Genomic DNA, 26,396 nt, shown 5'->3' with positions numbered 1-26,396 from the left:
CAATGATTAAAAAGTTTCTTGTAGAAATAAAAATAAAGTGGATTTTAATTCCACTTAATGTGGAGATGAGAGAACCTGTAATCACCTCTCCAGCTTTTAGCTGAAAAGGTGTATTTGGATAAATAGCAGTTGGGTGTTTTTTAAACTTTAGTGTAGAAAGTTAAATCCAAGACTACTGTTGGGTTAATGTTTTCCCTATTTCAATAATTTCAGATAGAATTTTAATTCCTTCAGGTCTGATCTATTGCACAAACCTCAATGAAATACTTTCAATTTTTTATTTATTATTAAACTATTCTTTATTTATGTATTTCTGTTCTAATTGAATGGTTTTTTTGTAAAACCTGTATGGTCAAACTCACACGTGAAATGTGGCAAAAGTGTCTAAACTCTCTACTTCTGATTTTGCATCAGACCTGTCTGTGTTCTCTGCAGAGCCACACAGTGCTGGGGCCACTGTGTGCAAATAACAAACTCTTGGTTATTCCAGCACTTCCAGGTCTGAGGGGAGTTGAATATGTTGATGCTAATTCAGTTGTTCTTAGACTGAAGGAGAGCAGTGTAAGAGCACCTGTGCAAGCAAAGGGATGTCCTGCCTTTTTATGGCTTCTCCCTCCCTGTCTCAGTGCCCAGTGACTTTGGAGAGCTGTGTCCAGTCAGCCCCATCCCTGGGCTGGGGCAGGCACAGACCTGTTGGTGGTGTTGGAGTGGGCAAGGCACGGCTTTCCCTGGACCCCGGTTAGAGAGCTGAGGGATTTGGGTCACCCGGCAGTCCGGCTGGGGCTGCGGGGCGTGTCCGTGTGTACGGCCAGACTTCAGAACGCAGCTTTGGGCAGGGCTCTCCCCACGTGCCCTTCCAGCCTGCGCAGGGGATTGTTCAGGTGAGGCACAGGGTGAGCAGAACTGGCCCCACCGTTTCAGTCCTGAGGTCCATCTGCCACGGCCGAGCCAGCTTGGACAGTGACAGGGAAGTCCTTGGGACTGTCACAGCCCCCGGTACTGACCGGGCTGACCCTGCTGAGCATCCGAGATCTGACGGGATGGGATGGCAGGGAGGGATTGAACTGCCAGGGGATGGTCCCACTGAGACTGGAACTCAGGTCCTTGGGATTCAGAGTCCAGAGTGCTCTCCTTTGCACCACCGGAATACCCTTTGTGCGGCGTGAACCTGCCAGTGACACAACATTTCTGTCCTGGTTTGATCACCAGTGGAAATGTTCCTGTTGGGATAGTTGTTACTCTGTGTGGAGACAGGGAGAAACCCGTGTGGATGGAGGTGCTGGGAGTGAGTGGTGCCTGAAGTTTGCAGCCTGGGCAGGGCACCTCTGGGGAGGATGGAGGGATGGGATGGGTGGGATGGAATGATGGGATGTATGGGGTGAATGGATGGGATGGATGGATGGAGGGACGGGGTGGATGGGAGGGATGGATGGATGGATGGATGGGAGGGATGGGATGGATGGAGGAATGGGATGGATGGAGGGGTGGATGGATGGGCTGGCTGGCTGGCTCCTGTGTGGCTGTGAAAGTGGAGCAGACTGAGCAGCTCAAAGCAGCAGCAGAGTGTGCCAGGCCCCAGCTTGACGTGACATGTGACAAAGCCAATCCCTGCCCCGCGTTCTGTCCCCACCTGTGCTGGGCACTCTGGGGCAGGTACAACAAAGCTGGCACAGCCACTCACAAAGTGCTGCACCAGGGGCTGTGTCAGAGACACAGGGCAGTGATTGCAGTTCCAGGACAGGGCCCGGGCTTGCTCTGAGCTTTCTCAACTCTTCTAAGAGACTGTGTGTAACTGTTCACTGGCAATCAGGAGGTTATAAAAAGAGAGCCAGCTGATGTTGCAATCTCAGCACTGGCCCTGCAGTGGAAAGACTGTCCTTTGGCATGTTCACTGGTGCTATTTTTACCTATTCCAGTAAGATCTGCCCTTGTGATGTTGAATTACAGGACAGTACCTGCAATGATTTTGTTTTGCAGAAATGCTCTAAAGAAAATTTTCAGTAAAACTGTTGGGCAGATTAAGACTATAATTGTTTTACATTGAAAATATTTTTCTTCTGTCACCACAAATAGTACTGCCACTGTAACTGCAAAAATTTGGATATTTTTTGTCTGGCAGAGAGGGTGTTTTTTTTTACATCTTTGGTTCTTTTGCATATTGCTTGTTTTGTCTTTCTCAGTTTCTCGTGTGGAGACTTTAAATGGGCAGTGTGGTTTTTAGAGGTGGGGATTAAGAGTGTAGCCCAGGAACAAGTGTTGTAGGAGGTTTTTGGCAGAGCTTCTGGAAGGCCTGGGTGATCTGGATCAATTTTTAAGTTCCTTCACACAGTAGGAAATGTTTTTTTTCTGGGAATGGATTTTCAGCAATGCCAGTGACAAAGTGCTGTATTTACCAAAGTATTTGTAGTGAAAAGTGGAGGAAACAGCAAGAGTGAGGTGACGGTGGGACAGGAGTGAGGTGACGGTGGGACAGGAGTGAGGTGACGGTGGGACAGGAGTGAGGTGACGGTGGGACAGGAGTGAGGTGACAGGAGTGAGGTGACGGTGTGACAGGAGTGAGGTGACGGTGTGACAGGAGTGAGGTGACGGTGTGACAGGAGTGAGGTGACAAGAGTGAGGTGACGGTGTGACAGGAGTGAGGTGACAAGAGTGAGGTGACGGTGTGACAGGAGTGAGGTGACAGGAGTGAGGTGACGGTGTGACAGGAGTGAGGTGACAGGAGTGAGGTGACGGTGTGACAGGAGTGAGGTGACAGGAGTGAGGTGACGGTGTGACAGGAGTGAGGTGACAGGAGTGAGGTGACGGTGTGACAGGAGTGAGGTGACAGGAGTGAGGTGACGGTGTGACAGGAGTGAGGTGACAGGAGTGAGGTGACGGTGTGACAGGAGTGAGGTGACGGTGTGACAGGAGTGAGGTGACAGGAGTGAGGTGACGGTGTGACAGGAGTGAGGTGACAGTGTGACAGGAGTGAGGTGACGGTGTGACAGGAGTGAGGTGACGGTGTGACAGGAGTGAGGTGACGGTGTGACAGGAGTGAGGTGACAAGAGTGAGGTGACGGTGTGACAGGAGTGAGGTGACAGGAGTGAGGTGACGGTGTGACAGGAGTGAGGTGACAGGAGTGAGGTGACGGTGTGACAGGAGTGAGGTGACAGGAGTGAGGTGACGGTGTGACAGGAGTGAGGTGACAGGAGTGAGGTGACGGTGTGACAGGAGTGAGGTGACAGGAGTGAGGTGACGGTGTGACAGGAGTGAGGTGACAGGAGTGAGGTGACGGTGTGACAGGAGTGAGGTGACAGGAGTGAGGTGACGGTGTCACAGGAGTGAGGTGACGGTGTGACAGGAGTGAGGTGACGGTGTGACAGGAGTGAGGTGACAGGAGTGAGGTGACGGTGTGACAGGAGTGAGGTGACGGTGTCACAGGAGTGAGGTGACAGGAGTGAGATGACAGGAGTGAGGTGACGGTGTGACAGGAGTGAGGTGACGGTGTGACAGGAGTGAGGTGACAGGAGTGAGGTGACGGTGTGACAGGAGTGAGGTGACAGGAGTGAGGTGACAGTGTGACAGGAGTGAGGTGACAGGAGTGAGGTGACAGTGTGACAGGAGTGAGGTGGTGGTGTGACAGCAGTGAGGTGACAGGAGTGAGGTGACGGTGTGACAGGAGTGAGGTGGCGGTGTGACAGGAGTGAGGTGACAGGAGTGAGGTGACGGTGTGACAGGAGTGAGGTGACAGGAGTGAGGTGACGGTGTGACAGGAGTGAGGTGACGGTGTGACAGGCGTGAGGTGACAGGAGTGAGGTGACGGTGTGACAGGCGTGAGGTGACAGGAGTGAGGTGACAGGAGTGAGGTGACGGTGTGACAGGAGTGAGGTGACAGGAGTGAGGTGGCAGGTGTGACAGGAGTGAGGTGACAGTGTGACAGGAGTGAGGTGACAGGAGTGAGGTGACAAGACTGAGGTGACAGTGTGACAGGAGTGAGGTGACAGGAGTGAGGTGACAAGACTGAGGTGACAGTGTGACAGGAGTGAGGTGACAGGAGTGAGGTGACAAGACTGAGGTGACAGTGTGACAGGAGTGAGGTGACAGGAGTGAGGTGACAAGACTGAGGTGACAGTGTGACAGGAGTGAGGTGACAGGAGTGAGGTGACAAGACTGAGGTGACAGTGTGACAGGAGTGAGGTGACAGGAGTGAGGTGACAAGACTGAGGTGACAGTGTGACAGGAGTGAGGTGACAGGAGTGAGGTGACAAGACTGAGGTGACAGTGTGACAGGAGTGAGGTGACAGGAGTGAGGTGACAAGACTGAGGTGACAGTGTGACAGGAGTGAGGTGACAGGAGTGAGGTGACAAGACTGAGGTGACAGTGTGACAGGAGTGAGGTGACAGGAGTGAGGTGACAAGACTGAGGTGACAGTGTGACAGGAGTGAGGTGACAGGAGTGAGGTGACAAGACTGAGGTGACAGTGTGACAGGAGTGAGGTGACGGTGTGACAAGAGTGAGGTGACGGTGTGACAGGAGTGAGGTGACGGTGTGACAGGAGTGAGGTGACAGGAGTGAGGTGACAGGAGTGAGGTGACGGTGTGACAGGAGTGAGGTGACAGGAGTGAGGTGACAGGAGTGAGGTGACGGTGTGACAGGAGTGAGGTGACAGGAGTGAGGTGGCGGTGTGACAGGAGTGAGGTGACAGGAGTGAGGTGGCGGTGTGACAGGAGTGAGGTGACAGGAGTGAGGTGACGGTGTGACAGGAGTGAGGTGACAGGAGTGAGGTGACGGTGTGACAGGAGTGAGGTGACAGGAGTGAGGTGACGGTGTGACAGGAGTGAGGTGACAGGAGTGAGGTGACGGTGTGACAGGAGTGAGGTGACAAGAGTGAGGTGACGGTGTGACAGGAGTGAGGTGACAGGAGTGAGGTGACGGTGTGACAGGAGTGAGGTGACAAGAGTGAGGTGACGGTGTGACAGGAGTGAGGTGACAAGAGTGAGGTGACGGTGTGACAGGAGTGAGGTGACAGGAGTGAGGTGGCAGGTGTGACAGGAGTGAGGTGGCAGGTGTGACAGGAGTGAGGTGACAGGAGTGAGGTGGCAGGTGTGACAGGAGTGAGGTGGCAGGAGTGAGGTGGCAGGTGTGACAGGAGTGAGGTGGCAGGAGTGAGGTGACGGTGTGACAGGAGTGAGGTGGCAGGAGTGAGGTGACGGTGTGACAGGAGTGAGGTGGCAGGTGTGAGGTGGCAGGTGTGACAGGAGTGAGGTGGCAGGAGTGAGGTGGCAGGAGTGAGGTGACGGTGTGACAGGAGTGAGGTGGCAGGTGTGACAGGAGTGAGGTGGCAGGTGTGACAGGAGTGAGGTGGCAGGAGTGAGGTGGCAGGTGTGACAGGAGTGAGGTGGCAGGTGTGACAGGAGTGAGGTGGCAGGAGTGAGGTGGCAGGTGTGACAGGAGTGAGGTGGCAGGTGTGACAGGAGTGAGGTGGCAGGAGTGAGGTGGCAGGTGTGACAGGAGTGAGGTGGCAGGAGTGAGGTGACGGTGTGACAGGAGTGAGGTGGCAGGTGTGACAGGAGTGAGGTGGCAGGAGTGAGGTGACGGTGTGACAGGAGTGAGGTGACAGGAGTGAGGTGGCGGTGTGACAGGAGTGAGGTGGCGGTGTGACAGGAGTGAGATGACAGGAGTGAGGTGACGGTGTGACACTGGGCTGGGCTGCAGAGGTGTCACAGGCAGATGTTACATATGTTAAATACACATATATTGAACAGACTGTTGTCCAGTTTCCTAAACCCATAAGCGTCTGGTTCCGAAGTGACTTGGCCACACTGAGGCACAGCCCTCAGGCCTGTGCTGTGGCTGGCTCTGCACTGGGGTGTATCTGTAGCAGAGCAGGCTGTGGTTGGCACTGTGGTGGGATCAGTGACAGTGGGGTGGGTTGGGCACTGCCCTCCCAGGGCAGCTGCTTCCCTTGCTGCTCTTCCTGCTCCACAGACAGCTCGGTGGAAAAGAGCCAAACTTCCTCCACTCAGAGTGCTGTTCTGCTCCCTTGGCTTTACCATTGTCTTTGCTGAACAATTGTGCACCTCAGCTGCAATTGAGTCTCACATCTGCTAAAACAGCTGGTATTTTTGGCACCTCTTTCCCTTAAACCTTCCTTGTACTGTTGGCAAGTGTTCTAACTGATATTTTTGTCACGTGTCATATCTGTCAGGAAAAACATGTAATTTTTTCTCCCTTACAGTAATTGCTTTGGTTGCAGGTAGAAATGCTGTACCTGCTGCTCCTTTAAGCCATCACTGGTTTTTGCTGTGCCTTCTTGACTTCTGTATGAGAATCTTTTTTCTTCTGGCTGATTTTACAATAAAATGCTTTGGCTTTATGTTCCACAAAGTCTCTCCCTTCCCCATCAGTTTGTTACCCTCTTCCATGCAGCATTATCTGCCATGCTGATTGGATTCATTGTCCTCTGCTGTGCTGGGTCACAGCTAAAGAGCTCAGCTTTTCCTCTGGTGTGCAGAAGGCAGAATTCCTTCCTCCTTTTTCTGCACTCTCCCTGCTTAGCTTTTCTCATGTTGGAAATCATATGCCCAGTGTTGTTTGTGTCACATTCCAGAATGTTGGAGAGAGCTGTGCTGGTTGGTGAGCAGGTAAAGGCACAGTTCAGGCTGCAGGTTTTTAATCTGAAATGACTAAGTGGCTCAGGGTGGAGGTCCCAGAGCATCCTTCTGCTTTCTTGTTAGTTTTTGGGAGTTTGCTGTCTTGGGTAAAATCATTGCAACTTTTTTTTGTTTATTCATTTTAGTTTTTTCCCACCTGCCCTTTCCAGCAGAGAGGATACTTCTAACCAAAAGTGAGCTCACAATAAAAACTCTCTTCTTGATTTTTTCTTTTTTTTTTTTTTTGTTACATGTGCTTTGTTTTCTTTCATACAAAGGCAGATGTCGAAAGCTGGGGTTGCTCCTGCAGTGAGTGCACATGAAACACAGAGAGAGCCTGCAGAGGTTTAGCTCCTTTGTTGCTGTTTGTTTGTTTTGTATCCAAGGTTTGTCAACATCTGTGAGTCACCGAGGTGTTTTGGTAGAAATGAGGAACTGATGTGTGAGAAAAAAGGTTTCAACCTAATCTGTACTGTAGGTAGTTTTCAGCTGTGGAAGATTTTAATGTTCTTGAGTAGTAATGACAGTGTTGAACTGGGTGGCATTGGTTGTGGTGCAGCCTGGCCTTGGGCACTGCCTCATTACACTGAAAGGGGGGAAAATATTGCAGTGTAAAATACTGGAAGGCCCTGGAACTCTGACATAAGAAGGGTGATAATTTAACTCTATCAGTGATGCAATTCACAAAATATGGTTTTTGCCACTCGTTTGGCATGGAGTGCATGTGTATAAGTTTTATTTTGAAATAGTAATTGTGTTCTGTTTCTCTGTTACCTTCCACAGATGATGTGCTTCATCCTTTTGTCATAGGACTTCATTCTCTTAAAGGAAAACTAAAGGTATGAATAACTTTCTCCTCTTGCCTTTCCCTGCCTCCTTACCCTGCCTCGTTACTTATTCTGAGGTGCCTGGACCTTTCCTGGGGGAAAGGAAACTGCTCAGCCAAACCCTGTGCTTGTGTTCCTGCACTGCTGCTAAAATTCCCTTTTTGGTTTTTGAAAAATCCCCCAAAATTGATAGGGCACCTACAGTTGCTTCAGTGTTTGCTTTGTCAGAAGTGTGTGTTTGACTTCAGCTCTTACTGCAGTCAGTCTCCATGGGTATTTATTGTGCAGGGGAAAAGCCCTTAGTTTAGATCTTTAGACCTTGATATTTGCCTGTCTTCTCCAAATTGCCCTTCCACACAACTGCAGGTCTGTGGTGAACAACCCAGACCTAAAGTAAATCATGTCTGTGACATTATCTTGGAACTCTGTCTCTGAAACAAAAAGTCTGTTATGGCACTGTGTTAAATAAATAAAAACCCACCCAAACCAGAACTGTAATTTCTTGGATGTATTTAGTAAGATAATGTAAGATGGAGTAAAAATGGAGCATAATTTTTTTGGAGGCTCTCAGGACACAGTAATTTAGTAAATATTTGACATAGTCTAAGTGGGTTTGCTTGTATACAGTCTTTACTTTTTAGGCACATTCAGTTTTTATTTGCCATTTTATGCAGGTTTCTTTGCAAATACTGGTGCATGGAAACCAATACAATAAAGTTATTAGAGCTGTCCATGCAGTTTGTAGCTAAAATACTCAAGCAGTTATCATGTTAGATACAGTTCTTGCTACAGAAAGGTATGCTATGTTAAATTATTCCCAGGTGCACTGCATTATAAAATGTAAGGGAGAGTAATTTGTTTTACCTTCTCAGAAAGGTGTCTCTTGGTCTCCTTGCCCCTCTGCCCTGTTCTCCCATCGTCTGTACCCTGTTTCCATGCCCAAGCTCTTGGGATCCCACTGCTGGCACACATGGCACGGCTGGTTCTGGCCCACATTGTATAAACTCAGTGTATTGGCCTAAAGCAGCCCTGGAGGAGCCGCCCCCCTGCCCACCCTGCTGGCTGTGCAGAGGATTCAGCCCTGGCTGGGGCTCTGCAGGGACAGGGCCAGCACCACCTGAGGCACTGAGGGGTGCCTGGGGCTCCAGCAGCCTCTGATACACCACCTGGGGCACTGAGGGGTGCCTGGGGCTCCAGCAGCCTCTGATACACCACCTGGGGCACTGAGGGGTGCCTGGGGCTCCAGCAGCCTCTGATACACCACCTGGGGCACTGAGGGGTGCCTGGGGCTCCAGCAGCCTCTGATACACCACCTGGGGCACTGAGGGGTGCCTGGGGCTCCAGCAGCCTCTGATACACCACCTGGGGCACTGAGAGGTGATTGGGGCTCCAGCAGCCTCTGGTACACCACCTGGGGCACTGAGGGGTGCCTGGGGCTCCAGCAGCCTCTGATACACCACCTGGGGCACTGAGGGGTGCCTGGGGCTCCAGCAGCCTCTGATACACCACCTGGGGCACTGAGGGGGGCCTGGGGCTCCAGCAGCCTCTGATACACCACCTGGGGCACTGAGGAGTGATTGGGGCTCCAGCAGCCTCTGGTACACCACCTGGGGCACTGCCCAGCTCGGGGTGGGGGCTGGGGCTCCAGCAGCCTCTGATACACCCCCCGGGGCACTGCCCAGCTCGGGGGGCTGCAGCCCCAGCACCTCTCTGGCATTCCCAGGCTGTGCTTCCAGCAGGGCTGGGGTTGGTGTGAGGGCTGGTGTGTGCCCAGCCGTGGTGCCTCAGTCACTGCACGCAGCTGAAGGAGAACAGAGCCAGGAATTCTCTGTGCTGAGGTTCTCAGTCACTGTTTGTTTCACCCTTGGGAACTCGTGTGGGAAGGGCATTTGGTGCAGTGCTGACATTTGAGTAGCTCTGCCGTCCTTGCTGCAGAGTGGCCGAGTTCCAGGCGGCCACAAACACGGGCTGGGCCTTCCAGCCCTGCCACAACTGGAGCCTGAGCAAGTGCAGAATGCAAATGGGCACGTGGCTGGGGCCGTGTGTGCAGCTGATTGAGGGACCTGGGGCAGGAAAGGCTTGGCCAGTGGCCTGTCTGTGTAAAGAGAAAACTCTCACAGCCCCACTGCTACCTGGTCTGCAAACCTGTCTGGGGAGAGTTCCCTTGTGAGGGATTTAGCATGATGAGGAAACAAGAAGTCCAAGTGTCACATGATGTGATTCTGACACAATCAGATCCAGGACAGCAGTGTTCAGGATGCTCTTTGTTTCTGGCAATGTGTTTGAATTTACCAGGTTAAAAAAGGAGAATGTTTTGCATGTCACTTCAGCATTAATAGTCTGCATGTTAAGAGCACATTAGATAAAAAGATGACAAAACATTATACTAAACAAAAGGTGGAGGTTTTACTCCATGACATAGTTGTGGTGCTTTGTGGCAGAACTGGTACAAAATGCATGTGCAACATCTGTGTGCTTTCCTTGCTTGCTTTTTCCTTTTAAAGGTGTTTCTGTAGCAGTTTTATGAACCTTTTTGTCAGTCTCTGTAGTCTCAGCAGCTGTACATAACTACAGTTTAAAAACATTATTACTGGGAAAAACCTGTTGCATTTTTCTTTTTGCAGGAGATTGCTTTTTTTTGCTTTGGGAAAGGGAAGGATTTGGATTCTCTATCCCTCTTTTAGTGCTCCTGGTTCTCTGATGCAGGAATTCAGGTTTGTAGGGAAACTCAGAGCTCTGCATTTGACCACCATACAAACGTTGTGTGGTCAGAAATGGGTGACTGAAATGGGAATAATTTGTCTGGAAAGGATAAACCAAACCTGAAAAATGCCTGGGGAAAGTGTCTTGGGGCTGTTTAATGAACAGGGAGAGCAGGCACAGGGAAGGCCAAAGGTGCACAAGGTTTGGGTGACAGATCCCACAAGGGAGAGCCCAAAGCACAGCCCTTGGAGCCAGGGTTGGGTCGGGTTGTGCTTGACAGCCAGAGCTTCACTCTGACAGTTATTTTAAATTTAAAAAGGCATTATCTTGTAAATCAGGCACATCAGGCTGAGAGTTGTGTTGCTTGTGCCCTCCCTACTGTAGAGCCCAAGTGCTGCAAGACCAGGGCTATTTTTATCCTTAAATACTTCAAAGTTACAACAGAACGGCTGAAGTGGTGACTGAGAAGGGAATAGTTGTGAGAAAAGGGAAAGATGAGAGAAAAAACACTTCCAAGATCAGAACAGCTGAGGCCAAAATTACGTGCTTCAGTATCAGTTGGTTTTGTTCTGCTTTTTTCCCTGAACACTGACGTTTCCTTCTGTTAATTTTTAATTTCTGTCGGTTGTGCTGGGGAGGAGTTTGGTTTTTGGCATCCACCTCTCACAGTGAGGGACACGCAAAGGAAAAACACCAACCCTGTAATTAACGAAGGAAAGATTTGGTTGGGCTGTTAAACTGACCCAGACTGATGCCCTGCATTTGTGTTTGCATGGATCACAGCTCTATTAATTAATACAGGAATGTTTGTCTTCTAGTGCTCTGAAAAGCTGCCTGAAAAAGTCCCGTGTGTCACAGTAGGTGTTTGGTTGGTGTGGGTTTCTGTTTCTGCCCCAGACAGCTGGTCACCCAGGCAGTGTTAGATCAATCACTAATCACCATATGGAGGAGGAAAGGCCACAGTTAAATGTGTTGTGATCGTTTTGTGTCAGAGATGAAAACTTTTCATAGAAGCAGCTCCTCAGGCTTATATTTACTAACAAAAGTGTTGGGTTTGAAATGGCCCCCGTCTTTGTCCTGTGATGGCCTTTGTAGGGGTATTTCACTAAATGGGAATGTGACTGTTACTCATGTGGATAAAACGTGTGTGTTGGGGAACTGCTTTTACATTTTTCTAACAGCTTTTGGTGTTTGTTTCAGGAAAAAAAAGAAAGGGCAGGGTACCCAAGAGAGGAGTTTAGCTCTGTATCCTGTGACCTTTAAAGTTTTGGCATTTCTTAGGGAGGGAGACTGAAATTTTAACAGTTCAGACTAAACACTTTTCCCTAGTAATGGAAAATGTTCAACTAACTGAAAGTGCCTTTTGAATTTGAGGGACTGACGAGTGCATTGAGTGGGATGAGTGACTGATCTCCAGGAATTTGTTCTGTCAGTTTTGTGCACAGTCCGTGGCCGTTCTGTGCCTTTGGTTTTAGTGCTCCTTCAACTAATGAATGATCAGAATCTGATCTCATGAAAAGTGCCACCTTGGTCACAGTGTGCAGTATTCCTGTGGGACTTGGAGGAATAGGTGACATCATTTTTCTCCTCAGACTGAACCTTTGATATGAAACCAGTGAGTATCAGCCCCCTGTAGTCCTGGATCCACAAGAAGTCTGATACCCTTCAGTATCTTAAAGTATCTTTGAGTGCTGCAGGTGCAGTTTCTCAGTTGTGGACTGGCTGTTTGAAGTCATTGTGATGAAAGTGAAGAGCTACAGGGAGAAATGTTTTAAAGGAAAATTTTTAGAAAGATGGATGAAAACATTGGAGTGGCAGTGGATTATTTGAGCATGGCATAAGCACAAATCCAGTGTCTGGTAATGGTTGTGTTGGAGAAACACGATGGTATCTCATTTAAAGGAAGGGAAGATGGTTTTTCTGGAATGGACAAACCAAGAATAATATATTTATGAGAGCATCATTGTCAAAAATGAAATTTCTCTCTAAAACACATCATACAACTGTTCACTGCAGTGAGTTGCTGTGGATCTTGGGGAGTTGGAGTAAACTAATGTAGTTTCAGTAAAAATGCCTTTAATCAATGGCTGCTGGATCAAAACACCCAAAATAAATGCACAGATCGATGCCAGGGCACAGGTCACAGGACTGTGAAGGGTGGGCTGTGCCCTTCACATGAAGTACCTGCTGAGGAAAGGAGGACTCCAGGCTGTGTCCTGTGCCAGACTGTTGTGTTCTGCTGCTGTGCCTGGTTCAGTGTTCAGTGTGTGCAGTGTTGGGTTGTGTTGTTAGATGTTATTTTTCAGTCAGTTCAGAGCTGGCCATGCTGCTCCTCTTACCTCTTCCTGTGTGTACAGTGAACTGCTCTTCAGGTGGATGGGTTTGTGTCTATCCATACAATTTTTAACCTTTCTCTCTGCCAGAGGGCAGGGAAAAGGTGCCATTCATTTCTAAATTGCTTCCTAAGAAGCAGCTTTTGTGACTGTCTCTTCTTCCATGATACTGATTTGGAATGAGGCTGGAGAAGTGAAGATGAGCACAGTCAGAGCTGAAGAGTTCCCAGGCAGGCTGTGCTTGGCCAGGTGAGGAGGTGCCTGGGAGGCCCTGGAGCCTCCTGGCCCTCAGGAGGGATGTTCTGATCAGCTTCCCATCAGGGATTCCCTGTGCATCCCCATGGGAATATCTGCTAAACTTCCCTTTCATCTCCCCTGCCCCTCCACCCTCAGGCCACTGGCAGGTTTGTGTGCGCTCCAGGGGATCCCTCCTGCCCCAGGGGCTGGGCTGGGATCCCCCCTGCTCCGGGGTGTGAGCTGGGATCCCCCCTGCTCCGGGGTGTGAGCTGGGATCCCCCCTGCTCCGGGGTGTGAGCTGGGATCCCCCCTGCCCCGCGGGCTGGGCTGGGATCCCTGTCCTCCCCTCAGGCTGTCTCAGTGTGCAGTGGGACCTCCATGTCCAGGACAGAGAGCACCTGCAGAGCAGGGAAGTACCTTCTTAGGTTTGAAATGTACCTTCTGTCAAAGCACAAGTTTGAGTTCCTTGTCATTTCCTGTTTTCTCTGGAATTTTTCAGGAAATGTTGGCAGCATGTCAAGATATTGCCTATAAAGGCTGTGACATTGGAGTGCCATCAGTGCAGCTCCGCAGGGAATTTCGGTGGCTGCCCTGCTGGTCCTTAGCTCAGCCTCTCCCTTTGGGCTCCTCTGCCTTCCTGTGGTGTCTGGGAGGCTGAAACAGGGGTTTCCATGGGGTGTAAGTCAAGAGGAGGAAAGAGAACCAGCTGTCTGGGTTTCACCTTTCCCCTCCCACCTAACACTTTATCTCCCCTCTGTTTTTATTGCTGCCATCCACCCAGTTACTGCTTCAGCTGCCACGTCCACTGTGCGGTTGTTGAACTGCACATAACTTGTGTTTCCCCTTTTTGGTGCCTGGCAGTGGGCAGTGCTTATGAATTGTAGATGGCCTTGTAGCTGCCTGTATGGGGTGGACTTTGTTGTATTCCTCAGTTTTATCTCTCCTTTTTCAGAATGTGTCTGTCTTCCTATTAATTTTTCCTTCTTTACATCACATATAAGACTGTTGCCTTTTATGTGCTGTGGATTTAAAAAAAAAATTCCAAGTGTCTGAGTTCTGTTACATTTCGGTTGGGTATTGAGTTTTCAATCTTCCTGACATTTAAACATTGTGAACCCTTAAACAGCTGGAGCTGCTCAGCTGATGGTGTTGGTGCAGGAATGACAAGGAGGGGAGGAGGGCAGGTGGCAGGATGTGTCAGTGTACACGCTGTCAGTGAGAGGTATTCAGGAACTGACCCAAGGATCCCTTTGGGATGAGCCCCCAGCTCTGCTGCTGCAGTTTGTGTGTCTGGGGGCCTTTGTGGGACCCAAACCTTCTCTGGAAGTTTGTTGTTCCATTTCCTTTGTAGCTGCTGGTGAGGCCTAGCGTTAGATCTGGAGCAATGATAAGTACCTGCAAATCCAGCTAAAGCTTTTCAGAGTTGTGCTGTGAGGGAAAACACTCTGATATTCAGTTTATCCTTTTGGGCATCGTAAAATGGACTTCACTTGACACCAGTGGAAATCTCTTATCCAAGAATTCCACTGTTTCAGTTCTTCAACTGGAACAAACGCCATTGTCTTGTCTCTGACATAAGCATGAGGAAATGAGTTGGAGAGTTCACATAATTTGCTACAGAAGAGGTGCAGGACCACACATGGGAAGGGGCTCCTGATGGGTGTTCAGGGATGGCATGCTGGGTGTGCTGTGCTGAGTTAGGCTGTTAGTGGTTCCAGGGGAACACTGTAGCTCTCTCAGTTAAGTTTTTTCCTGGACCATAAGGGAATGGAATTAGGATTGCTTGGAAGGCCTTAGTTTTGCAATGTCCTGACTGATTTGCTCTTTGACTTTGCAGTTTTAACATGACTCTGCTCCCCTTTCCTAGAGGTGGTGTGTGCAACCACAGGGGATGGCTTTGGAATCATCTGCTGACATGGGAGCAGCTGTGCAGGTGCACTGCATGGCCCTGAGCGTTGCTTTCCCAGGTGTTTGTAGGGGGATGCAGTTCTGTGGAGGAAAGAAATTACTGTGCTTTTTTCACTGGTTATTTTTTAATTTCCCTTTCAATGTTTGGTAGTAAATCTTGCAACTTGGAAGTTTGGCAAGAAGTACCGACTTTTTTTTTTGCTTCCTTTTGAATAAGATGCATTTGAAATGTAATTTGGAGTTCAAGCTGCATTGCAGTTGTGATGGCTGAGTAAAAATTACAGAAATACCTTTATCTTTCTCTCTGTGTGTGCTAAAAAATTATTGTGTGCTGGTTTGGGAGTGTGCAGGGTGGTTTTTGTGTCCTTGCACTAGGAGAGGTTTATGGAATCCCAGAATGGTTTTGTGTTGGAAGGGACCTTAAGGATCATCCAGTGCCACCCCTGCCATGGGCAGGGACACCTCCCACCAACCCAGGGTGCTCCAAGGGAATCCGACCTGGCCTTGGACACTCCCAGGTATGGGGCAGCCACAGCTTCTCTGAGCACCTGTGCCAGGGCCTGCCCACCCTCCCAGGGAAGAATTCCTTCCCAATATCCCATCTAACCCTGTTCCCTGTCAGTTTGAAGCCAATTCCCTTGTCCTGTCACTGCAGGCCCTTGTAAATAGACTCTCTCCATCTTCCCTCCAGATTCCTTCAGGTGCTGGAATGCCACAATTGGGTCTTCCCAGAGCCTCCTCCAGGCTGATAATCCCTGTTCCCTCAGCCTTTATTTATGCTGCAGTGTGACTGAGTGTGTGTGCGGGTCAAGGAATTTTTGTGCTGTTCTATACTATGTAAATTGTGGTAGGGTTAAAAACACCCAAAAACCCAAGCCAAAATCAGTGAAAAAATAGTGTTTCTTTAATAAATGCTTTTTACTCTAATTCCTGTTGGACCTGTTTTCTTAGCAGTGCAGTCTGGGCTAATGCCTGTGTGCCACATCTGCCCTGCAGCATCCTCCACCTTCCTGACGGGCCCTCAGGCACTGGCACCTACAGGAACACGAGGGGACACTGCTCCTGCTGCCAGAGCTGCAGTGAGAGGAGTCGGTGGTGTGTGTGCCCAACAGGAGGGGGCAGTTAATCAGTGTGTGCCCTTTGGGGGCAGTTGGCGGTGTGTGTGCCCAATGGGGGCAGTTTATTCTGTGTTCCTGTCAGGAGAAGTTCACTGTGTGTTCCTGACAGGGGAGCTGATGGTGTGTTCCTGGCCAGGGAGTCTGTTGTGTGTTCCTGACGATCTGCCCAGGTGTGGACACTCAGGTAGTGCCACGGTCAGGCTCATTTTGCAGGTGTGGGTGAACTGTCGGAGTCTGTGCTGATCACGGCACGTGTTGGTGCAGTTTCAGGTGCTTTCCAAAAGGCTGAGTAAGGTTTGTTGTCTCAGGAGGAGAAGGTACCACATCCTAGCAAAGGATCCTTTCCTTTTCCTTGACTCCTCTCCCGTTTGTGTCCCCAGGCCGCACCAATGGAGCACATTCAGGGCGCCTGGAAGACAATCAGCAATGGGTTTGGGCTGAAGGATTCTGTGTTTGATGGCCCAAACTGCATCTCGCCGACCATCGTGCAGCAGTTCGGGTACCAGCGCCGAGCCTCCGACGACGGCAAAATATCCGACACTTCCAAAACCAGCAACACCATCCGTGTTTTCCTGCCCAACAAGCAGCGCACGGTGGTGAGTCTGTGCCCCTGTTCCCTGCTAACGTGTGTCTGGCAGCAGCAGTGCCAGCTGCACAGAGGGCTGGCTGTGTCTGTGGTGTTGTAATCCATAATTCCAGAGGACACACTCTGACAGCACTGCATCTGTGTTTTGAGAGCCTGTGTCTCTGTGGGTTTTCCAGGGTGCACAAGCAACATACTTTGCAGCCATGTTTCACATTACAAGGCAGCTGTTGACTGACCCAAACAGTGATGCCTGAATGAAGCAAAACATGCAGTCACTGCTGTCACCATTTGCCTCACTTGGACGCCCACAGTGAAGTGTGGTGCTTAAAGCTGAAGTGAAACTCCTTGAGGGAGCACTTCTGTTCCAGTTCTTGGAGCTCAGAGTACTAATAATAGTCTTTCACCAAGTTCCCTAAAATCTAAATTAAGCCTTTTTCTATACTTAGGTCGCTCCCTTTGCCTGCATTTTTATTACTTCTACTTGTATAAAATCCTGCTTGGTAGAAACTTAGTAGTTGTAAGAAAGGGAGCAGTTACAAAATACTTCAGAACTCCCTTTGCAGGAGCACACACAGGTGGGGATGTGTGGGGAAGGCGCTGGCCTGACCGGCTGGCCTCGTGCAGCAAGTGAAGTTGGAAGGCACAACACTTTGTTGTTACATCATGCAAGGGGTTTTTATTTATCTGTTTGTCCAAAGCAAACAGTTGTGCGGTTTTACTGGAATTTCTAAAGAAAATGATAAAAAAGTGGCCTTGCACGCCATGGAAAGCCCAAAGAAACTGTGCCCTCAGTGACTAAATGTGTGTTGGATGTTCTCCCTCTGGTCTCAGGTGAACGTGCGCAATGGGATGACCCTACATGACTGCCTTATGAAGGCGCTCAAAGTGAGAGGGCTGCAGCCAGAGTGCTGTGCTGTGTTCCGGCTTCCTGAGGCAAAAGGGTAAGGGGGAAGCTTCTCAGCTGGGGAATGTGAAAATCCTGGGTTTGGAATAGCAGCAGCAATGCTGTTTCCTTCTCTGTGGCTGGTTTCTCTAGAAAGCACAGGGGGGTTGCGAACTCTCACGTTGCTTTCTTCACCCCCATCTGGGGCAGCTCCTTCAGCCTCCTGGGTAGTAATGTTTCTGTTTTTGTTTGAAAGCTAAATATTGAAAATACTTAAAATGGAGGGGTTCACTCAGGTGCTTTCAGGGTCTTACAGAGGGTTTTGTCCTACTGTGGATAAAGTGATGCCTTCACACTTGAGGTGCATTTCCCCTCTGCACTGGTGAATCTCAGTGCCAGTCATTCTTAGCCAACTGAACTGAATGTCTCAGTGTGCTCAGTTCTGAGGCTCTGCATTCCTCTGCAGCTTTCCAGTGCTTGGATTTAAATCTCACTTCAGATACTCCTTATTGTTTTGTAGGACCGGGGATGCTGCTATTAAATACCAAATGGTTGTTTTATGAGCTGAGGGAGTGAAGGTGTCTCATGGAGTTAATACACTTCACTTCACACCTCGTGAGGCTTGAGCTTGATGCTCCTGGAGCCCCAGTGACGAGGGAGGGATGGGATTTGTGGGTCACACCTCCGTGGAACTGAGGCTGTTTGGGGTCACAGGAGCACTTCATGCCATGGGGCTCATTGATAATTTCTTATGTTTTGTTTGCAAGGGTATTTCTGCAACTCCATGAAAGCTTCCAGGTGTCTTATTTCAAATAACATATCTATAAACATGACTTAAATGTTAAAAAATAAGCAGAGAAAGAGGTGACTCATGGTGTGCTCCAAGTTGCTCTTAATGTTCTAAGTGAAGGCCACTGGGATGTAACTCCTGTAAGAGGTCAGCCATGCTTTTTTTTGTATTGGTGTTCAGTTTACTCAGGAAAACTCAAGATAGATCTTTTTGTCTCCCAAGTAATGTTGTTTTCTGTTTTCCAGAAAAAAGGTGCGTTTGGATTGGAATACAGACGCTGCCTCCCTGATTGGAGAGGAACTGCAAGTGGATTTCCTTGATCATGTTCCACTCACTACACACAACTTTGTAAGCTTTTCCTTTTCTGTATTTTGAGGTAAAATTATGTCAGTTGAACCACATACTCAGAGAATGTTTTGGGCATTACATAACATAACATAACTCTGCAGGCTTTCTGAACATGGGGATTTTCAGAAGTGCTGATTGATTCCTTCCCCCCACAGATTGGCAAAGTGTCAGTTTGCAATGAAATGCCAGAATTGTGTGTATTTCATGAGGGATTCCTAGGTGTCAGGCACTCTGAAAGCTCACTTTATACATATTCTTCAAAGGTCAGATGATTGCCATTTTTATTTTATATCAATGCATATTTGTGTAACTGTTGAATTAAGATACTGTGCCTTTAAAATCCAGAAGTGTGGGATAATTGGCATTTTCAGTCTCTCACTCATCAGTGAGCAAAGGCTGGACAAGTTCAGCAGCTTTACTGGACTGATGGTATTTGTGCTGCATGTGCAGGGGTGCTGTTAGATCTGCAGGCCATGACACTGTCCTGTGAACTGGTGCTGCCTTGGAATCTGACAGGGGTTTTCTGGGGATGAGAGGCTTTAAAATTGTAATTCCTTCTCAAAAAATGGATTATTTATTCAGTACAGAGTAAACAGGTAAAAGATGGGTTTGTGTTTTAGGGGTTTCTGTGGTTTTTTTTTTAATTATTTGTTTTACAAAGAGATAATGCCCAACACTTCTGTTATTTTTTTCTCCCTCAGAAGGAATTCTGTTCTCCTGTTTTAGCCCTTCTGTTGTTTTTTTTTCAGCAATATATTGTTCCAAGTGGCAAACCCAAAGGATTGTCATTTACATCCATTAGAATGGTTAGGATTGATTTACAAAACCCAAAAGTAGCTTTACTTCTACTTTACATTTTTAGAGAACTACAAAAAGTTTCATCTGCTCACTGGCACCAGGAAATAAATATTTTTCTCTAGATCTGGAAGAAGCTCAAACTTCAGTATTTCCTCAGTGTGTCCTGGAAGAAGAAGCCCTTTGGTTCATTTTACTCTTTGTTCATATTTCAATGACTTTAAAAATATTGGATGCTATTTTAAAAAGTAGAAATTCCTTGAGATGTTTAATTTACTGAGGAATTTATTTCTCATGCAAGGGATATCAGTTAGTCATAAACATACTTTTGACTATGAAATAAGGAGGTGGTCCTTGGTGTTACTAAAACAAACAAAGCCCCCAGTTCTCAGCCCTGTCACCTTGCTGGGCAAAATCATTGCTTTTGCATTTGACAGAACACTTTTTTCCTCTCTGTTTTTTGGAAGCAAAGCCCTGAGTGTCCCTGAGCTTCCCAGGTTCCCCCCGAGCTGGCAGTCAGTGCTGGAGCATGGCAGGGGCGGTGTGGGGACACTGGTGGCAGGGTGTGCTGTGTGCCAGCCCTGCAGCTGCAGCCTGGCTCAGGCAGGGGCTGTGTGGGCTCACAGGGCTGTGTGGACTCACAGGGCTGTGTTTGCAGGCCAGGAAGACCTTCCTCAAGTTGGCTTTCTGTGACATCTGCCAGAAGTTCCTGCTCAACGGCTTCCGCTGCCAGACCTGCGGGTACAAGTTCCACGAGCACTGCAGCACCAAGGTGCCCACCATGTGTGTGGACTGGAGCAACATCAGGCAGCTCTTGTAAGGACTGGCTGTGTCATGGCAGCAGCCATGACATTTTCCTACCTCCCCACGGTGGTCACTGGGCTGTTGGGAGGTGTTTGATCAATCACAGCAGTGGGTATTGACTCCTGAAACAGCCAGCAATGACTGTCGGTTCCCAGGGGAAGAAGGCCATGGACATCACATGCATTTTGCTCTGGCTCTGCATTCTGGGACAAGCAAACAAATAGCTGAATGACCGGGCAGTTGCTATGACACCCTCTGTTTGATTGAACAGTGGTAGCAATTCCTCACTTAACACTTTAGTCAGGAATAAAAAAGGCCATGGATCAGTTGTTTATAGCTCTTAGTGATTCAGTATGCAGAACTACCACAACCTCTGACACCCTGCTGGAAACGACAGGATGGTGAGAAAACAGATGAAGGATAACACTTTCATAGTATTGCTTAATAAAAGTTGGAAATTATTGTTATGAGTCCTTTCATGTAAAAGTGTTAAAACCTGGAATCATTTTTATGTGTAATTGTATTTTTTTATACCCTGCTCATACAGCCATGCATGTTCTCACACTGACCAGCTGCTAGAATGGAGGATGACTTGGTGCTACCTGGGGTTAATACAACTTAAAAAGAATGTGTTAAATACCCTTTCAGGAGAACCCGAAGTCTCTAAAGTTCAGAAAGAACACATGGAAATGTTCTTTGGGAGGCTGAAGGCAGAGGTGTTAGTCATACCATACACAGGGGGAAAATACGCTGCAAAACTAAGAGTGTGTTCCTGGCATTAATTGCGCTGCAAAGAATCAGCCCTTTAAACTTTGAGCTTGAAAGAGCATTGTACAGGAGGTAGTGTAGCAGTTGAAATTGTAATTGTTTGTGTTGATATTTCAGATTGTTCCCAAATTCAAATATCAGTGACAGTGGTGTCCCTGCACTACCTCCCTTGACAATGAGGCGGATGCGGGAGTCTGTCTCCCGGCTACCTGTTAGGTAAGACAGTACTTCCTGTCGCTTCTGGTTTGGGAAATACACTGGCTTAGAAACAAACCAACCAACCCAACTAAAGACCCCCAGCTCCTCAGAAGCAGAAGGTTGGTTGGCATCAGTGTGAGGGTGGCAACACCACTTCATCACAGATAATACCCCCTGCCCTTTCTTGTGCTTGAATTCAAGCAGACCATTAACTGGAGATTTTATAATCCTAATTTTCAGTCTTAAAATCTTAAGGAAGGGGTTTTGGAGACCTTTGTTTTTCTGCCTAAGAGAATTCAAGGCTGCCTTTGGGTATTCTTGTGAATTAATTTTATTTTATCTGCTCAGGCAGTGTGCATCAAGGGTTTGTGTCTGGCGTTGGATGATTTGCATACGTTAAAATAACGCTGTGATGTTGTGATGACAGGAGTTTAAAGAGGGAACAGTGAGGACTGAAAATAGCTCCTCTTAAAGAAAATTCTGATGCCTCAAGTGAACATGGCTGTAGTTCTAAATGCTAAAATAAAACATGCCTTCCTTTCCAGAGGGCCTGTCTCCTGGTTCTACCTTGTGCCTGTGTTCTTTCCCTTGAAATTCCAGAGGCTGCAGAGGGCAGGCCAGCTTTTGTTTGTTCTGCACTCCTTTGAAAAATCTTGGCCCATTCAGGAATGAGGCACAGATCACGTAGCTGACTTGCAAATGGTTCTGTGTATTCCTTTATTTATTTTAGTGGGAACTGCTTCAGAATTGATCTTTGCCATCTCTTTCTATTACCCCTGTTGCTGAACAATGACTTAGTAATTTTATAGATGTTTTTAAGCTTTTTTGTGAAGGCTGGCTGATTTCAGTTAAGATAATGTGTGTTTTGGGATGAACATGGTTTGAGTGACCTTAGCTGTGATCTATAACTCTCTGTGGAGCTGGATTTTAGTGTTGGCCTCCTTTTAACTGGTGTTGGGTTTCATGACTTCCTTGCTGGCTGTTCTGAGCAAAGCATTGAACAGTCTTGCAAACCTTTACAAATTCAGGGCTTAGCTCTTCAACTGTGCTTGTAACAGGCTTGAAATGAGCAGTTTGTTTAAATGTCACAGACCTGAATTCATCTATCAGAGGAGTGGGTATTTTGTCAGCATATTAAATGTGATTTGGTGGGGATTGAGGTGAACTGTGACAAAATTTGTAATGGCAGAAACAGATTTATGTTAAACACACTCGTGTTTGTGTGTGAGCTGACAAGAACTTCAGGTTTTTTCAGTTTATGTCCTAAGTTAAGCTGGGAATGATTCAGCTGACCAGATAGTTTAGTCTGTGTGTCATCCCCAGCTTTTTCTCTGTTTGGAATTCTGTGTACGTTGCTTTTGCACAGGTTACATTGAACAGTGTTTTCCAATTGCTAGAGGGGAAAAGGTAACCACAGCTTTCCTTCCCTTTGTCTCTTCCCTCCTCAGCTCTCAGCACAGGTATTCCACACCTCATGCCTTCACATTCAGCACGTCCCATCCTTCCTCCGAGGGCTCTCTCTCCCAGAGGCAGCGCTCCACATCCACACCCAACGTGCACATGGTCAGCACCACGATGCCTGTGGACAGCAGGATCATTGAGGTAATCCTGGGGGAGCAGCAGAAGTTAAACCACAGCTGAGACTGCCCAGCTCATAGGCACTGGTTGGGTTTTCTTCTTTGCTGTCATTTGCTCACTGTTTGCCTTAGTTGGCTGAGTGATGTGGAGTAGAGGTGACACATTTGCATAAAGTTAATAATTCATTCTTGCAGTCTCAACTTTGCTGAACTGATAGGCAGAGTTTTGGTGTCTGTAAATGTGTGGTGGAGCTCAAACATCTAGTTTTCCAGATCTGAAGAGAAAATAAGCTTTTTGCTGAAGAAATGTCTATTAGGCATGTCTAAAGATGTTATTTCAGGCTTGAAGGCCTGGCTTTGGTGGGGGCTGGTGTTTGTTTTAAATCAGACTACAGGTGCTGTAAATCTGGGTGTAGCCCTTGGCCTTGGAATGCTCCATAAAAGCTCACTGGTGATATGTTTTGAATCCCTGTAGGGAATTAACAGTTCTGGGCTCATGGGCCAAAGCCAGCTTATCTGGGAGTGTTTCTGCTGTTAGTTGCTTTCAAGCACCTTTTTCTGTATTTTCCTACCTAGGACTGGCAGCAGTGAATGAAGTTGGGCCTAAAGTGGTTGGGGTCTTTTTTTTAAATTTTGTTTTGTGATAGCCCCTAACAGAATCGGGGAGTGGTGTGTGGGAAAGGCTGGCCGAAGGAGTGCTGAGCTGCAGGACCTCAGAGAGCCCTGTTTGTTGGCTTCTTCCTCTGGAATAGCTCAAAAACTGTTGAGGCCAAGGGAAGCCTTTGGCTGTGAGTTCAGCTGCATCTCCGGCTGGTAGTTCTGGGTTTCTGTGAAATGCAGGGGCTGAATGTGCTGGAGGATTCTGTGGCCCTCTGGCAGGGCAGAGCAGTGCCCTGCAGCCCATGGAGGGTGTCTGGGGGCAGCTTTGTGACACTGGGGGGTCTGGGCAGGGATGCCCTCCCTGCCCCTGTCCCTGCCTCAGAGCCTGGTGCCTCTGCCATGGCACAGACAGAGGGAGGGGCCTTTGAGCAGACAGTCATTGATTGACTCGTGCACAGCAGTAAAGGCAGAAATGCTTTCTGTTCCAGCTCCTCACATTGTCATACGCACTGAGTAAAAATACCTGTTGTGTCTTAAAGCCTGTAGCTGATTTTCCAAAGGGCTTTAAAAGAGCCCCCAGGCAATGTAAAAAGAAGGTAGTAGAGACCTTCCAGCCCCCCTTAATAAAGGGGTTACCAAAGAGGGGTACTAGTGAATTGTCAGGGTTTGAGCAGGAATACTTAAAGACTTTACTGCACTTACTTAGCATTTATCGACCAAACGAGGTTGCTTTTTCTTCCATTTAGCCTAACATTTTTAAAATATTTTTTATACTTCCTCTGTTCTCTTCTTTCATCTCTCCCCACGTTGGCCTAGAATAACAGCCTGAATGCTTCTCCCAGCTCCTGGTGCAGACGCTTTTGTTTGAGGGGAAGAGTAGGTATTTCCTTGGTGCCTTTTGTTTTGTGATTAACAGGACTGCTGTAACTTGTGAGCCATGGCAGTGTCCACGTGAATAATCTGGAGCTGATTGATGAAAATCTTTGTAGCATGTTCATACCTAAATGTTGAGGACACTAATGGGAAGAGGCAATTTGATGGAAGAGCTGCATTTCTAGTTTAGCTGAGTGAATTCCTACCCTGTGGGTTTGACTAGGCTTGGATTGCAGATGCATTTGGTCACACAGTCTGTAAAGCAAAACCTTCTCAAGCACATTATTGTGTGGCTTTTTCCCTCTGGAAACTGTTTTATTGGCTTTAACCATACAGAGCCCTTAGATGAAGAACATGTTCTGGTTTTCTTTCACATCACAGTAAAGAGGACAGACTGCAGCACTGAGTGTGGTGTTACTTGTGTTGTGAGAACAGCTCTGTAACAGTGGGGTTGGTTCCTTTGTTGTTGAATTCATAGGCAAAGAAGAAAATATTCACATCAGGGTTGAAGTTCAAAATACTTATTTAAAGTAAGAATTAAGTATACATAAGTATGAGAACAATTTAAAATTCTTTAGGTATCCTTTTCCAGCTTCATTTAAAGCAGTTCTGGTGTCGGGCTGATGTACAGAACCCATTACTTGTTATTAATTCAGGTTCTCAAAGGTTTTTACTGATCTTCAAATGGACAAAAGTAGTAAATTGGAAGAGTTCATTGATAGTTATGGAGATTTTAACCCACTCAGGTGCTGAGTAGTGTTATGGGTTCTCAAACCAAGACAAGTAGTGCTGATCTGCAGGATCTGCACATGGTCAAGCCTGGGACAATGCAACTAACCAGCTCAAGTTATGCATTTCATAAACCAGTCTTTGCTAAGGATAATCTTAATTTGAAACTGTGTAGGGGAGTGTAGGCTTGTTCTGTCCTCCTGTGAAATCTTACATGTATTATTTACTAATTAGTTAGTTTGAATTGACTTCTGTTAACTCTGACAGTATTTAACATTTCTGTAGTGCATGTTCTTGCTTTGTACTTGCACAGTACCTGGATATTTTACCTTTCCTGTATGTTCTTTGGGATAATCCCTAGCAGGTGAGAAAAGCTGTGCAGTGCTGTTTGTCAGAGCTCAGTTTTCTCTTGTGCATGGCTGTAGAGTTGTGTTGTGCCTGTGGCATGAGGTGAGAGCTGTCCCACTGTCCCAGTGAGCTGTGCCAACCCACGCTTTGAGGGCAAACTGGGACCCCTGGGGAGTGTCCTGGAGGCCACATGGGTTTGGATGAGGGCACATCATGCAGCCTTTTTGTTCTGGGTAGAGATACTGGGGTGGATTTATTTCAAAATGTGTATTGAGTTGGGTTATTTTAGTTTTTTGGGTTTTTTTTAAGTTTTCCTCCTTGTAACCCCAGACCTGTGTGGGCACTTGTGCCCTGGAGGCAGAGCCCCCCCAGGAGCTCAGACAGCATGTCCCAGGGGCAGGGGCAGTGCAGGCAGCACTGATGGTGTCCTTTTGTCCTGTGTCTTGTCTGTTCCACTGTCCTTTCCCTTCCTGGTGGTGATACCCTTCAGTTGCTGTGACTCTGTGTGTTCTGTGAGAACTCACAGTTTGCATGGGTTTAGCAGGTGGGTTGTGGTAGCTGGGCAGTCACCAACCTTGGAGGGTGTTGGCCAGTATTGCACTCAGCCAATTCCAGCACCATTCCTGCCTATTCCTTTGGGTTCTCTCTGGTGTTGATTAACTTTGTTATCCATCCTCTCTGTTTCAGGATGCAATTCGAAGCCATAGTGAATCAGGTATGGTTTAAAAAATTACATACTATCTCATAGTATTTTGATTGTTTATTTTCTTGTTCATGAATTATTTTTCTTCTGTTTCTGTATTTCAGCCTCACCCTCTGCTCTGTCTGGAAGTCCCAACAATATGAGCCCAACTGGCTGGTCTCAGCCCAAAACCCCAGTCCCAGCCCAGAGAGAGAGAGCTGCTGGGTCTAATACACAGGAAAAGAACAAAATTGTAAGTGTGGTAATACTTGTTTTAATTAAAAAAGCAAGTTATATTAGGCTGGGAGTGGGTTGGGGGTGTGTTGGGATAAATTTCTGCACTTAAAAGACATTAAAAGCTGCTGGTAATCTTGGATTGCCCTGCAATCTAATTTTAACTGATTTGGGAACCATCACACTCTTGCCTTGGGTTATAAATACCCAGAACAAAGTGCTCTGGGTTGAAAATGAATTTCAGACATTGGTTTTCAGTGCAGAGTCAAGGATTGCCTCTTAAAATTTAAAGACTACATCTTTTTTACTCTGTTTCAGTATGTTCAGCCTTACTGTCACTATTGGAACTGTTGCCAGAGCTTCCATAGGGGGTGGATATTCATAGAGCCTTCATTTTCATAGAAAATTACTCAGAATGTCT

At 47.7% G+C, this 26,396-nt stretch overlaps 1 protein-coding gene across 3 annotated transcripts in view; it reads left to right on the top strand.

Annotated features, from left to right (window-relative positions):
* Positions 1 to 26,396, top strand: part of RAF1 (Raf-1 proto-oncogene, serine/threonine kinase) — a 44,433-nt gene that overhangs the window by 6,820 nt on the left and 11,217 nt on the right. For 2 of the 3 annotated variants that reach the window (XM_071550959.1, XM_071550958.1), the window contains exons 2-10: positions 7,418 to 7,473; positions 16,141 to 16,356; positions 17,178 to 17,287; positions 18,265 to 18,367; positions 19,821 to 19,978; positions 20,852 to 20,950; positions 22,381 to 22,534; positions 25,747 to 25,774; positions 25,867 to 25,994. In XM_071550959.1, coding sequence (XP_071407060.1) covers positions 16,150 to 16,356; positions 17,178 to 17,287; positions 18,265 to 18,367; positions 19,821 to 19,978; positions 20,852 to 20,950; positions 22,381 to 22,534; positions 25,747 to 25,774; positions 25,867 to 25,994 — 987 coding nt within the window. In that variant the 5' untranslated portion in view covers positions 7,418 to 7,473; positions 16,141 to 16,149. The remainder of the gene's footprint in view (positions 1 to 7,417; positions 7,474 to 16,140; positions 16,357 to 17,177; positions 17,288 to 18,264; positions 18,368 to 19,820; positions 19,979 to 20,851; positions 20,951 to 22,380; positions 22,535 to 25,746; positions 25,775 to 25,866; positions 25,995 to 26,396) is intronic. The other variant, XM_071550960.1, reaches the window with a different exon arrangement.

Source organism: Pithys albifrons, chromosome 3 (genome assembly GCF_047495875.1).
Source record: "Pithys albifrons albifrons isolate INPA30051 chromosome 3, PitAlb_v1, whole genome shotgun sequence".
NCBI classification, from domain to species: domain Eukaryota; kingdom Metazoa; phylum Chordata; class Aves; order Passeriformes; family Thamnophilidae; genus Pithys; species Pithys albifrons.
This window is presented reverse-complemented; position numbering and strand designations above follow the sequence as displayed.